This window comes from Gadus morhua, chromosome 4, assembly GCF_902167405.1.
Source record: "Gadus morhua chromosome 4, gadMor3.0, whole genome shotgun sequence".
Taxonomy (NCBI): Eukaryota; Metazoa; Chordata; class Actinopteri; order Gadiformes; family Gadidae; genus Gadus; species Gadus morhua.
Window position 1 is genome coordinate 7,629,274 of NC_044051.1, and position 12,500 is coordinate 7,641,773.

Below are 12,500 nucleotides of genomic sequence, written 5' to 3' on the forward strand. Positions count from 1 at the left end.
GGTTCTACGTCATTTTATCTTCCTCACAGACAGGACGTGGTTCTACGCCATGTTATGTTCCTCACAGACAGGACGTGGTTCTACGCCATGTTATGTTCCTCACAGACAGGACGTGGTTCTACGTCATGTTATGTTGTGGTTCTAACAGGACAGGGTGTTATGTCTATGTTGTGTTTCTACATAGTGTCCTCCAGTTATGACAAGGTTCTATGTTATGTTGTGGTTCTAACAGACATGGTTCTATGTTGTGGTTCTCCACTCCTGGTACAGGGACATGGTTTTATGTTATTTTCTGGTTCTACGTGTTGTGTTGTCGTTCTACATGGTTCTATGTTAAGTTATGGTTCTCCAGGTACGGGGACATGGCTCTATGTTATGTTAATTTGTGGTTCTTCATTGTTCTATGTTGCGTTGTGGTTCTAACAGGACGTGGTTCTATGTTGTGGTTCTCCAGTTACGGGGACATGGTTCTTTGTTATGTTATGCTGTGGTTCTATGTTACGCTAAGTTGTGGCTCTACATTGTTCTATGTTGTGTTGTGGTTCTATGTCGTGGTTCTCCAGGTACGGGGACATGGTTCTTTGTTATGTTATGTTGTGGTTCTATGTTATGTTAAGTCTTGGCTCTACATTGTTCTATGTTGTGTTGTGGTTCTATGTCGTGGTTCTCCAGGTACGGTGACATGGTTCTATGTTATGTTATGTTGAGGTTCTACGTCATGTTGTGTTGTGGCTCTACATTGTTCTATGTTGTGTTGTGGTTCTAACAGGCCGTGGTTCTATGTCGTGGTTCTCCAGGTACGGGGACACAGCTCTATGTTATGTTGTGGTGCTACGTCATGTTGTGGCTCTACATTGTTCTATGTTGTGTTGTGGTTCTAACAGGACGTGGTTCTATGTCGTGGTTCTCCAGGTACGGGGACATGGTTCCTAAGACGGTGATCGGCAAGCTGGTGGGCTCGGTCTGCTCGCTCAGCGGCGTCCTGGTCATCGCCCTCCCGGTCCCGGTCATCGTGTCCAACTTCAGTCGCATCTACCACCAGAGCCAGCGCGCCGAGAAGAGGCGGGCCCAGAAGGTGGTCTCACACACACACAGACACACACACACACACACACACACATACGCACGCACGCACACGCACGTACGCAAACACACACACACACACACACACACACACACACACACACACACACACACACACACACACACACACACACGCACACACTATCAAGAGATAACTCAAATCCAGATCATGGCTGCCATTCTAAGTGTTAACAAAGTGAAGAGTAACTCCTAGTTAACAGTAACTCGGGCTAGTGAAGGTTTCTCTGGTCAGATACTGGACGACACAAGAGGGAACCACAGAGTTAGTTTGTTTGGCTAAAATAAAGGAAACAAAAGTTTTACTATTATTATGCTATAATTATGGATCCATATGTCTGCACTCTTGCTGGGTTTGAGTATTCTCTGCGAGCCGACTCGGATCTCGGATCTGACGCCACGCCCACACTTCAAGTGTTTTATTAGTCGTTGGAGGAAAACATGGACGCCACCCAGAAAGCTGTTGTCGCGGTAGCATTGGCAGAGGACCAGGCGCTCCAAAATAAGTAGGCTATAGGCCATAGGCAGAGATACGGACGCAGTAAGGTATTGCAGTAATACGAGTGATTGAAATTGCCATTTAAACCACCAAAGCGGTCCAAGCACAATGAAAACAGTTCATACTTCAAGTCACACTGGGGGCGGCCATCTTGAATTCTGTCTCGGAATTTCGCTCGGTCACCACTGAGTTCAACCGAGATGGAGTTCGCCGTCCGAGGAAAAGGGGCGTGTTCGTGCGTGTCGCCAGGCAACGTCCTCGGACCTCCGAGACGGATGGATAATAAAACGCAGCATCTGAGCCGGTGTTGTGACGAGGGAGGAGGGATGGCGTGGGCGGGCGGTGAGGTAACAGGGCGGCCATCTTGAGTCTCTCGTCTCCTCCTCCTCAGGCGTCCAAGGAGGCGGGCCAGGCTCTGGTCAGCAACGTCAACCCCGCCCTGGAGGTGCAGCGCCTCCACCTGCTGCACTGCCTGGAGCAGGCCACGGTAAGACGGAGAAGAACCACCACCCCAACCCCGTCACCTCCACCTCCAGGTCACCTCAGGGTCGGTCCTGGAGGAGAACATGAGGAATAGTCACCAGATATTAGTATCAGTATTTAATGTCCCGGCCAACAAACCACAAAACACTGTCCGCCTTCTCCCCTCCTCCCTACCGTCTCCGGTCTCTCTCTCTCTCTCTCTCTCTCTCTCTCTCTCTCTCTCTCTCTCTCTCTCTCTCTCTCTCTCTCTCCCTCTGTCTCTCCCTCTGTCTTTCCCTCTCTCTTCCCCGATCTCCCCCTCTCCCGCCCCCTCCCCCCTCTCTCTCTCCCTCTCTCTCCCCCGCTCTTCCCCTCTCCCTCCCCCACTCTCTCTCTCTCCCTCCCCCCCCATCTCTCTCTTTCCCTCTCACTTCCCCGATCTCCCCCTCTCCCTCCCCCTCCCCCCTCTCTCTCTCTCTCTCTCTCTCTCTCTCTCTCTCTCTCTCTCTCTCTCTCCCTCTCTCTCTCCCCCGCTCTTCCCCTCTGCCTCCCCCACTCTCTCTCTCTCTCTCTCTCCCCCCCCTCCCTCCAGAACCACCGCTTTGTGGAGCGGCCGTGCGATGGCGGCAGCTGCCTGGAGATGGACCTGGTGAAGCAGGTGTCTCCGTCCTCGCTCTCCTCCGGCTCCTCGGGGGGCTACACCTCCTGCTGCTCCCGGAGGAGCCGCGCCCCCCTGGGCCTGCGGGGCTCCGCCCTGCCCTCCCTGCAGGAGCTGAGCACCATCCGCATCGCCGACAGACCCTCCTCCAACAGGTGGGCCGCCCACCGCGCACGCACACACACACAATCTCACGCACACACACGCAATCTCACGCTCACACACAAACTCACACGCACGTTGGTGTACGCGCCCACATGCACACTCACGTGCACTTCACTTCAAACCTGGAGGAAGAGACTCTGAGCTAGTGAGGGATTGAGCTTATTTGTACGACTGCTGAAGCAGAGATTACAAGGACAAAGAGATGGTTCGAAACTCTCTGTTGTTAAACATGAAACATGAAACCAGCCACACATCCCTCACGAGATCAGACCGCAGGGGTCCACAGCAGGTACAGCCTCCCTGAACACACCAACACAACGTCTGGTGTAGTCCTGATGATGGCGCCCTTGTCTTCCTTCTTGCTCTCCTATCTTCCTCCTGATTGGCTGATGAGCAGCATTCACCTGTTTGGTTTGAACCCTTTCTCCCTCCGCTCCCTCGTCTCCTAGCCGCTCCAGTCTGAACGCTCCGTTCCAGGAGACGGTTCCTCTGACCTGCGGCGAGGAACCCGCCACGCCACAGGCCACGCCACAGGCCACGCCCCAGGCCTCGCCCCGGGCCCCGCCCCACGGCTGCCCCCTGGACAGCGTGGTCCGGGTGTCGGCCCTCTGAAGCCCACCCTACCCGACGCAAGAAGACCCACGTTCCTGCGCAGAGACGTGACCACGCCCCTTTGCTGCTCGCGGACCTTAGAGCGAGCGCGGGGGCGTCGCCCGTCTCTGCGGAGGAACGCGGGGAGTGACCGCTGATTGGTCGCGCACGGCACAGGCCTTCATCTGTGACGAAGGGTTTAGTTTTGTTTTTGGACTGCAGGACCCCACGTGGACATAAAGTCTGCCCCCGTTGACCCCGAACAGTGGTCCGATGGTCGAGAAGCGCCCGCCGCTCCTCAGCGGGACGTTGGAACGCTCTCAACGCCTCGTCCACGGGGAGGGACGGTGAGGCACCGGGGCACGTAGCGTCGAATCAAGATGAAGAACGCTGCTGCAGAGATAACACCACACTAGGGCTCTGGTGAGGAGAGAGGTGGTGTCTCTACTGCCCCCAGTGAGACACCAGGGGGCAGAAGAGAGAGGACTCTACTGCCCACAGTGAGACACCAGGGGGCAGCAGAGAGAGGACTTTAATGCCCCCGTTGAGACACCAGGGGGCAGAAGAGAGAGGACTCTACTGCCCACAGTGAGACACCAGGGGGCAGCAGAGAGAGGACTTTAATGCCCCCGTTGAGACCCCAGGGGGCAGCAGAGAGAGGACTCTACTGCCCCCAGTAAAACACCAGGGGGCAGCAGAGAGAGAGGACTCTACTGCCCCCAGTAAAACACCAGGGGGCAGCAGAGAGAGAGGACTCTTCGTCGCACTCGTTCTACACCAGGGGCCAGCAGAGAGAGAACTCTTCTGCCCCGGGGCAGCAGAGAGAGAACTCTTCTGCCCCGGGGCAGACACCTGGGGCAGGTGCAGAGATAACACCAGACTCTGTGGGGAGACCGAGGACGCTTCTCCTTATCTGTGCTCATCTTGATAGCACCCTTACCGACCGGGTGAATCATTCATCGGAGAACACCAGGTGCGCCGCGCACGTGCACGGGTCCGTGTGTGTGGGCGTGTGTGTGTGTGACTGTGTGTTTGCGTGCGTATTCAGTAGCTTCCCAATGTGACTGCGGCTGTTTCATCAGGAATACTTCAACCTCTTTGTCATTAGTTACTAGTTGGCATGAGCAATAAGGATGAATCGTGTAAATGCATTTCGATAATGATCCAATGTTAAGGATGTGTTTAAAAATAAGCTTTTATTGTCTGCGAGAGCTGACCTTCTCTCCTCCACACCGGTCAGAGGATGATATCCCCACCGTCGATCACAAAGTATAATCCATTATAATTCTAATCAACAAATAAAAAGGAACACCTTGAAAAAAACATATTTATAAATTAATTACATTTCTTTTTTTTTCAAACGTGGCTCATTTTAATGACTAAAAAGTATTTCTTAAAGCATGTGTTTGCTAGAGGGCATGGGGGGGGGGGGAGAGAGATGAGAACCGTGTACAGGTGATAAAGGTCATGTGAGGCGGGATGTTGATATCGTGGTGGTATGTAAATTTCATGTGATGCAGTATGTTAATAATATAAAAAATGTAAAAAAGATACAAATTTGCTGAAATATCCGTGTGACAAAATATGTAAACCAAAAAATAAAGACCAAGATGTATTCAACACGTTTCAGCGGTATAAATAATAACAGATGCAACATTTTTAACTGGAGAGAAGAAGTCTGGCAGCATTGTGTCCGGAACCAACTTTAAACGGTTTTCATGTTCTTCCAGAGGAGCTGGACTCGGACCACGCCCAGAAGGTGGAAGAGCTGGAGCAGGCTGGAAGCTCAAGCTGAAGGAGCAGCAGAAGATCCACGAGGTCAAACACGACATGCAGCGCTACCTGTCCAGGGGGAGGTTCAGACCAAGAACTCGCCTGGGAAGTGGGTCGTAATGCTCAAGTTACAGACTAAGAGACAAAGCCCATCAAAGTTGTGGTATTGCTAACACATCTGTGTTTGTGCGTCCTTCTGTGCTGAAGAGGTCAGCGGCGGCCAGGTTTGTGCTCTGGGAGTCTGGATCAGCTGCTGGTGACCGACACGTCAGACCTGGAGGCTTTCGACGACTTCCTCAGTTCTAGCGCTAATGACGCACGAAGCAGCACATCCTCCCTTACCTCCGGTTAGCCGACCTCTTGTTGATTCTGATGTTCGTGTTCAGGGGTTTTCCTGGGTTCTTTCCCGTGTGTGTTTTCTATGCTTAAGGGTATGCTTCACTTGGGTACCTTGAAGCATGGATCTGGGTAGGCGCCGTAAAGACTGTAGAACGGGCAAAATATACGCACCAATGTGTTTTTTAAATGATTGTAATGTTTATTTTCTGTATTGCGAGATAGATAATGACACTACCCAGAAACCATGCCAGCCCTACAGGCTCATGCTACCTCAGTAGCCTCTAGTCTATGGTTGCTCGTAGCGGCTCACTCCCAGTGCTAGCTCAGTAGCCTCTAGAGCAGGGGTCTTAAACTCGTGGCCCGGGGGCCAATTGAGGCCCGCGGGATGATATTTTGTGGCCCCCTACTTGACATCAAAGTTAAGTCTTAGTGTGGCCCGTCCATTGTTTTCAAAGACATATAGGGCTTGCCACGCTTTTTTATCACTTGTGATAGGGTGACCAGATGTCCTGGTTTTGCCAGGACAGTCCCAATTTTGAGTTGCGTGTCCTGAGTCCCAAAAAGCCAAAGGACGTTAAAATGTCCCAGTTTCCACCAACCGCTATGAACTGTCCCCTGTTGTCAGCGATTTAATAGCCAACGTGTTCTAATTATAGCCCGATCATTAACTTCGATTGGGCCAGTTGTGCTCCTTTTTTCTTATGGAATACTTGATGCGGCCCAGCCTGACCCAGACCCTACCTCCAGCGGCCCCCAGGTAAATTGAGTTTGAGACCCCTGCTCTAGAGTGTCTGATCTGTTCTGGGTTGCGCTCTCTGTTAGATACTGAGCAGGCGCTATGACGTGGTACGCGCTCTGATTGGCTATGGTGTTGAGCACCCGCCTCCTGCTTCCAGTTTATATGCTTGGTCCTGCTCCCTTGTGGCTATGTGCGGACATAACAGTTTATGTGCTTATTTGCGTCACAGTATGCTTCATTTAACCCTGCTGAACTAATGAATGATATACGAAGATGAAGGAGGTAAACTGGTTATGAACTAATCGGATCAAATCCATTAAAACTAAGAGGGGTTAAATAAGGTAGGCTACATTGAAAGGAATTAGGCTGAAGAATATTTGAGAAATCGAATAGTAGTAGCTGGTATCATTCAAGATTCAAGAAATCCAATTGTAATAAGGCCTATAACTGGTTACTGTTTGGTCCCTTAGTTGCTTTTGTGACCAACTGTGGTCTATAACTGGTCCAGTCGGTTGCCTACATCAACACGTTGGGTAAATGCGGTTCGACATATAGAATATATATTTTTAAACCTATCATTATCTGTACCCAGTGCACTGAACTTGAACAGGTGTATTGACGTGCATCCACATTTGATAATGTAGGGTAGGCATTACAACCCACACAAAAAAATGTGTTCTCAAAGGGAGGAGCCGTCTCTGATGGGTTTAAACAAGTGCACTGAAGTCAGGTGTAATGGTGTGATCCAGATGCCTCGGACACCAGCCTTCCGAAAACAAACAACACAACTTTACATTGTATGGCACGCACAGCAAGACCGTGCAATGCATAAATTGGTGACCGGAAGAAAGTAGCAATGTAATCAAGTGTGTGACATTAAAATGACCAACGTGGTACAAAAAACAAAAACCAAATCTCTTTATGGCCGCAGCCATTTTTGTTGAGAGCTTCATTACTGAACTCGGTATACTCTCAGAATTCCGAGTGCGCTCGACCAAAAGGGGGCGTGCCTCCGTAAAATGCTGCACGTACGACTCGACAACAAAAATGGCCGCGACCGTAAAAAAAAACGTTTTAATATAGATCTTAAATGCTCTCACAGAATTGATCACATTACTACGTCATTCCGATCAACAATATATGCATTGCACGGTCTTGCTGTGCGTGCAATACAATTTAAAGTTGTGTAGCTGTTTTCTAGCTGGTTTGCTGAAGAGGCTAATATAGCTAACAATAACAATGACTAGCCAATGAGAAACGGGAATGCTATAAGTGCTGCAAGCCAGGAAATTATGTCACCTTCTCGCTAAAGCAGGTCGGACGTACCGGCGTACCATACAAATGGATAGCACCATTAAGCCTTGAAACGTTGACGACAACAAAACAAAGGAAAAACTCTGTCTTTGTCTGCTACTGTCAACGGACAACATGTTAGGGTTTTAATGTGGACCACAAGGCAGTGTCTTGGTAGAATAAATAATAAACGGGTATAATCTAATTTAAAACAACATGAGAATGTCAACAGCGGATAAATCATGCAAGCAATGCTAGGCTAGCCCCCAGGGTCCACTGAAGCACATCCTGTCTGTGACGTGTAGGATTAAAAATATTTTTGTGTCAAATGCATGAAGCACCGTCCCTTCATCAGTGTCAACTTCAGTGAAATGGCCAGCTAACATTTGAAGACAACACACAAACACTAAAAAGTGTTTCATAAACTACAAATATAAGCCGGTGGTTTATAAAGCTATTAACAGCATCGCAACAACATGCTCACGGCATGCATGTAGACCGTGTCACGGAGAGGGATCAAATGTCCAAACGGTTTCTTGCGCTGCTAATTTTACTCATGTTCAGAAGGACAGCAGCAACCGTTTAGGTTCTGCTGCCGGCTCTATTTCCCCTGCGTGGGAATCTGAGGGCCTGGGGCACGTCGTCCCATGGGCGGTTATTTATAATCCCTGCTGCTCCCAGTAACTCTGTCCTCCCAGTAACTCTGTCCTCCCAGTAACTGTCCAGAGACTCTGGTACCCCCCTGCTCCTCCCAGTAAAACGATTGCCCCCCCTACTCCTCCCAGTAACACTGTTATCGACCTCCTCCTCCCAGTAACAGTATTACCTCCCTGCTCCTCCCAGTAACACTGTTATCAACCTGCTCCTCCCAGTAACAGTATTACCTCCCTGCTCCTCCCAGTAACACTGTTATCTACCTGATCCTCCCAGTGACACTGTTATCTACCTGCTCCTCCCAGTAACATTGTTACCTCCCTGCTCCTCCCAGTAACACTGTTACCTCCCTGCTCCTCCCAGTAAGGCCGTTATCTCCCTGGGCTCCCAGTAACACTGTTATCTCCCTGCTCTTGCGTTACCTCCCTGCTCCTCCGAGTAACGCTGTCCTGAGGAGACTCTGTGGGACTGGTTTGTTGCCAGTCGGTTCAGTGTCACCGGCTGTCCTCTGAAGTCCCGTGTCTGTCCTGTTTTAAATATAAGGTCAACTCTAGTTAAACACAGCAGAGTACAGCAGAAGGACTGCAATAAACCAAAGCATGTGAGTTAGTTAGTGTTAGGTTGACGAGTTAATGAGCTGTAGTTTGACTCAGTTCCTCTTCATTAGTAGTGAATACCGTACTGGGAAAAAACTCAAAAGTTATGCATCTCTTTGGGCATAAGGAAGGCAATTCAAAAATGAAGACATACATACATCCACAAATAAAAGCTTAAATAATATAAATAGTTACTGTGTAAATAAATAAATATCAATTAACAATTGTATTGGTGCCTTTTACCATTTTTGAATGGTATTGTTAGAAATCTAAAATAAGTGTGATATATTTCACAAAACGTAACACAGACGCCTTCCTTGTCAACATTTGACAATTTACGATTCAGAAAAAGGTTCAGTCTTTCAAGCAAGAAAAAGACAACTTCAGAGTCCGTCTTTGAGCTGCAGGTTTAAGGTCCGTTCTGCCCTCCCCCCGACAATCATCAACAAGAACCCCAGACGGCTCTCTCGACCGACCACTGGTTCTACTGAACCTCGTTCCTTCTGTTCCCCCGTCTGTGGCTGAGCCTTTGGGTTCACCCTCCGACTCCAGGACATCAGACTCTAGAACCTGAGACTCCAAGACCTCAGGCTCTAGAACCTCAGACTCCAGAAGCTCAGAACCTAGAAGCTCAGACTCCAGAACCCGAGAGACTAGAACCTGAGACTCCAGAACCTGAGACTCTAGAACCTGAGACTCCAAAACCTCAGACTCAACCCCCAGACTCTAGAACCTCAGACTCCAGAACCTGAGACTCTAGAACCTGAGACTCCAGAACCTCAGGCTTTAGATCCCCAGACTCCAGAAGCTCAGAACCTAGAAGCTCAGACTCCAGAACCTCAGGCTCTAGTACCTCAGACTCCAGAACCACAGACTCTAGAACCTCAGACTCTAGAACCTCAGACTCTAGAAGCTCAGACTCTAGAACCTCAGACTCTAGAAGCTCAGACTCCAGAAGCTCAGACTCTAGAACCTCAGACCCTAGAACCTCAGGCTCTAGAAGCTCCGACTCTAGAACTTCAGACTCTAGAAGCTCAGACTCTAGAAGCTCAGACTCTAGAACCCCAGACTCTAGAAGCTCAGACTCCAGAAGCTCAGCCACGGAGGTCCACCTGAACCCGGGCCGGTAAGAACTCCGACCACGGCTGTTGGGGGGGGAACCACGGCACCCTAACCCTAACCTCTAGGACGCCAGGCGCCTCATGTCCACGTGGGGGTCGTACTGTAGGGGGTTCCTGGTGGGGGGGGTCGTGGTGGGGGGGGTCCTGCAGGTCCGGCCGGGCGGCGAGGCCCAGAGGCCCGCGGACGCCATGAGCGGGGCGGTGGGGTCGTCGGCAGGGAGGGGGGCGGGGGGGTCGGAGGGACGGGGGGCTGCGGCGGGGGGGCCCAGCGGCGGGGCGGGGTGGTAGTGGAGCGCCCAGAGCAACGTCAGGGTGAGCACCATGGCCAGGATCTGCAGCACGCCGATGAACACGCCCAGGAAGCGCAGCATGTGGAGCTGCTGCGTCCCGCGGATGAAGCTGAAGATCTTAGGACCGCAGCCCTGAGCACACGAGCATGGTTAGATAACCAAAGGCCCGTATCGGGATCTTACCCCTTTATTCACTCAAATACACATGGATACATACACCCACACAACACACACACACACACACACACACACACACACACACACACACACACACACACACACACACAGACACACACACACTCAAACACGCATATACACACAACCTAACGCACACACACGCACAAACACCCCCCCCCCCCCCCCCCACACACACACACACCCTTACACACACACACACACACACACGTACACACACACAACCCCCCCACCCCCCCCTCACCTCCTGGTGCAGGTCGCTCAGGTCCCTCTGGTGGGCGTGGTGAGCGCATCCTGGATACTGATTGGTGCAGCAGGAGTCTGGCGGCCATTCCATGTCCGTCACCTCCAGCCAATCGGTGAAGTAGATCACCCCGCAGCACTTAAACTGACGAATCAAAGCAGAGTGGGCAGGTTTAAATCAACCCCATTGGCTGTTTCTGAATCTTTTTTTCTGCTTTCATATTATAAGTAACGTTTACAGTCTGCCTAATCAATAACAATAAGTATCACATGTCAGAGCAAACGGAATATATGTGAGCCAAGAGCAGCAGCTGGGAGGGTGGAGCTGTTTGAGGGAGGTGTGAGGGTGGAGGTCTGCGGGTGGAGGTGTGAGAGTGGAGGAGCTGTGTGAGAGTGGAGGTGTGAGGGTGGAGGTGTGTGAGGATGGAGGTGTGAGGGTGGAGGTGTGTGAGGGCGGATGTGTGTGAGGGTGGAGGTGTGTGAGGGTGGAGGTGTGTGAGGGTGGAGGTGTGTGAGGGTGGAGGTGTGTGAGGGTGGAGGTGTGTGAGGGTGGAGGTGTGAGGGTGGAGGTGTGAGGGTGGAGGTCTGAGGGTGGAGGTGTGTGAAGGTGGAGGTGTGTGAGGGTGGAGGTGTGTGAAGGTGGAGGTGTGTGAGGGTGGAGGTGTGTGAAGGTGGAGGTGTGTGAGGGTGGAGGTGTGTGAAGGTGGAGGTGTGTGAGGGTGGAGGTGTGTGAAGGTGGAGGTGTGTGAGGGTGGAATTGTGTGTGAGGGCGGTGGTGTGTGAGGGTGGAGGTGTGTGAGGGTGGAGGTGTGTGAGGGCGGGGTCACTGACCTCGGTCTGGAAGACGTTCCAGGTGTGTGTGAGCCACTGGTAGTGCTGCAGGCCGAAGGACGACATCCTGGCCTTCAGGCTGATCATATCTGACCTCTGGACGGCCGGCTGAGACACACACACACACACACGCACACACACACACACACACACACACACACACACACACACACACACACACACACACACACACACACACACACACACACAGGCACGCGAACACACACACACACGCACAGGCAGGCACACACACACACACACACAGGCACAAACGCATGCACACAAACACCGACCACACACACGCATACACGCAAGTGTGTACAAACGCATGTGAGCATACAGACACACATGGATTCACGTAAACAAACATGCACACACACACACACACACACACACACACACACACACACACACACACACACACACACACACACACACACACACACACACACACACACACACAGATTAGTAAAGGAATACTTACTAATGAAATAATGTATGAAGCTTTTGATGAGAAGAGTGTTTTTATCACCTCATCGTAGGTCCACACCCCACTGGCCAGCTCCACACAGAAGATCAGCAGCAGGCTCACAAAGTACTGGAGGACGAGAGGAGCAGACACACACAGCGGAAGCACCTTCATCAGCCTTACATCGAGCTGTTCATCTGTCAGCTGAGGACCTGTGGGCTAACTGAGCTCCAACAAAATATATATCTGATACATCATCTCAGAGTCCTCTCAGTACCGGGTTGCAGTAATATTCACCTGATGACTTCAGGGATTGGCGTTGTGTACATCAATAACAACACAACACTAATATCAACTTTTAACATATGAACATATTATGCTATTGAAAGCAATTACACTTTCCAAATCTGTAATTCTCCTCTGTAAATTATTATAAATATCTATTGTCCTTCACGGTTTGAAGTTTCTTAGACTGTAAACG

At 50.8% G+C, this 12,500-nt stretch overlaps 2 protein-coding genes across 4 annotated transcripts in view; one reads left to right on the plus strand and one right to left on the minus strand.

Annotated features, from left to right (window-relative positions):
* kcnd2 (potassium voltage-gated channel, Shal-related subfamily, member 2) overlaps window positions 1–5,096 on the plus strand; it is a 15,359-nt gene extending 10,263 nt beyond the window's left edge. The window contains exons 3-6 of the mRNA XM_030354713.1: window positions 913–1,075; window positions 1,992–2,087; window positions 2,655–2,875; window positions 3,335–5,096. Coding sequence (XP_030210573.1) covers window positions 913–1,075; window positions 1,992–2,087; window positions 2,655–2,875; window positions 3,335–3,497 — 643 coding nt within the window. The 3' untranslated portion in view covers window positions 3,498–5,096. The remainder of the gene's footprint in view (window positions 1–912; window positions 1,076–1,991; window positions 2,088–2,654; window positions 2,876–3,334) is intronic.
* Window positions 5,097–7,387: 2,291 nt separating this feature from the next.
* tspan12 (tetraspanin 12) overlaps window positions 7,388–12,500 on the minus strand; it is a 9,476-nt gene continuing 4,363 nt past the window's right edge. For 2 of the 3 annotated variants that reach the window (XM_030354732.1, XM_030354731.1), the window contains 4 exons: window positions 12,083–12,148; window positions 11,551–11,658; window positions 10,721–10,864; window positions 7,388–10,413 (listed from right to left, as the gene is read on the minus strand). In XM_030354732.1, the coding sequence (XP_030210592.1) occupies window positions 10,054–10,413; window positions 10,721–10,864; window positions 11,551–11,658; window positions 12,083–12,148 (678 nt within the window). In that variant the 3' untranslated portion in view covers window positions 7,388–10,053. The remainder of the gene's footprint in view (window positions 10,414–10,720; window positions 10,865–11,550; window positions 11,659–12,082; window positions 12,149–12,500) is intronic. The other variant, XR_003976554.1, reaches the window with a different exon arrangement.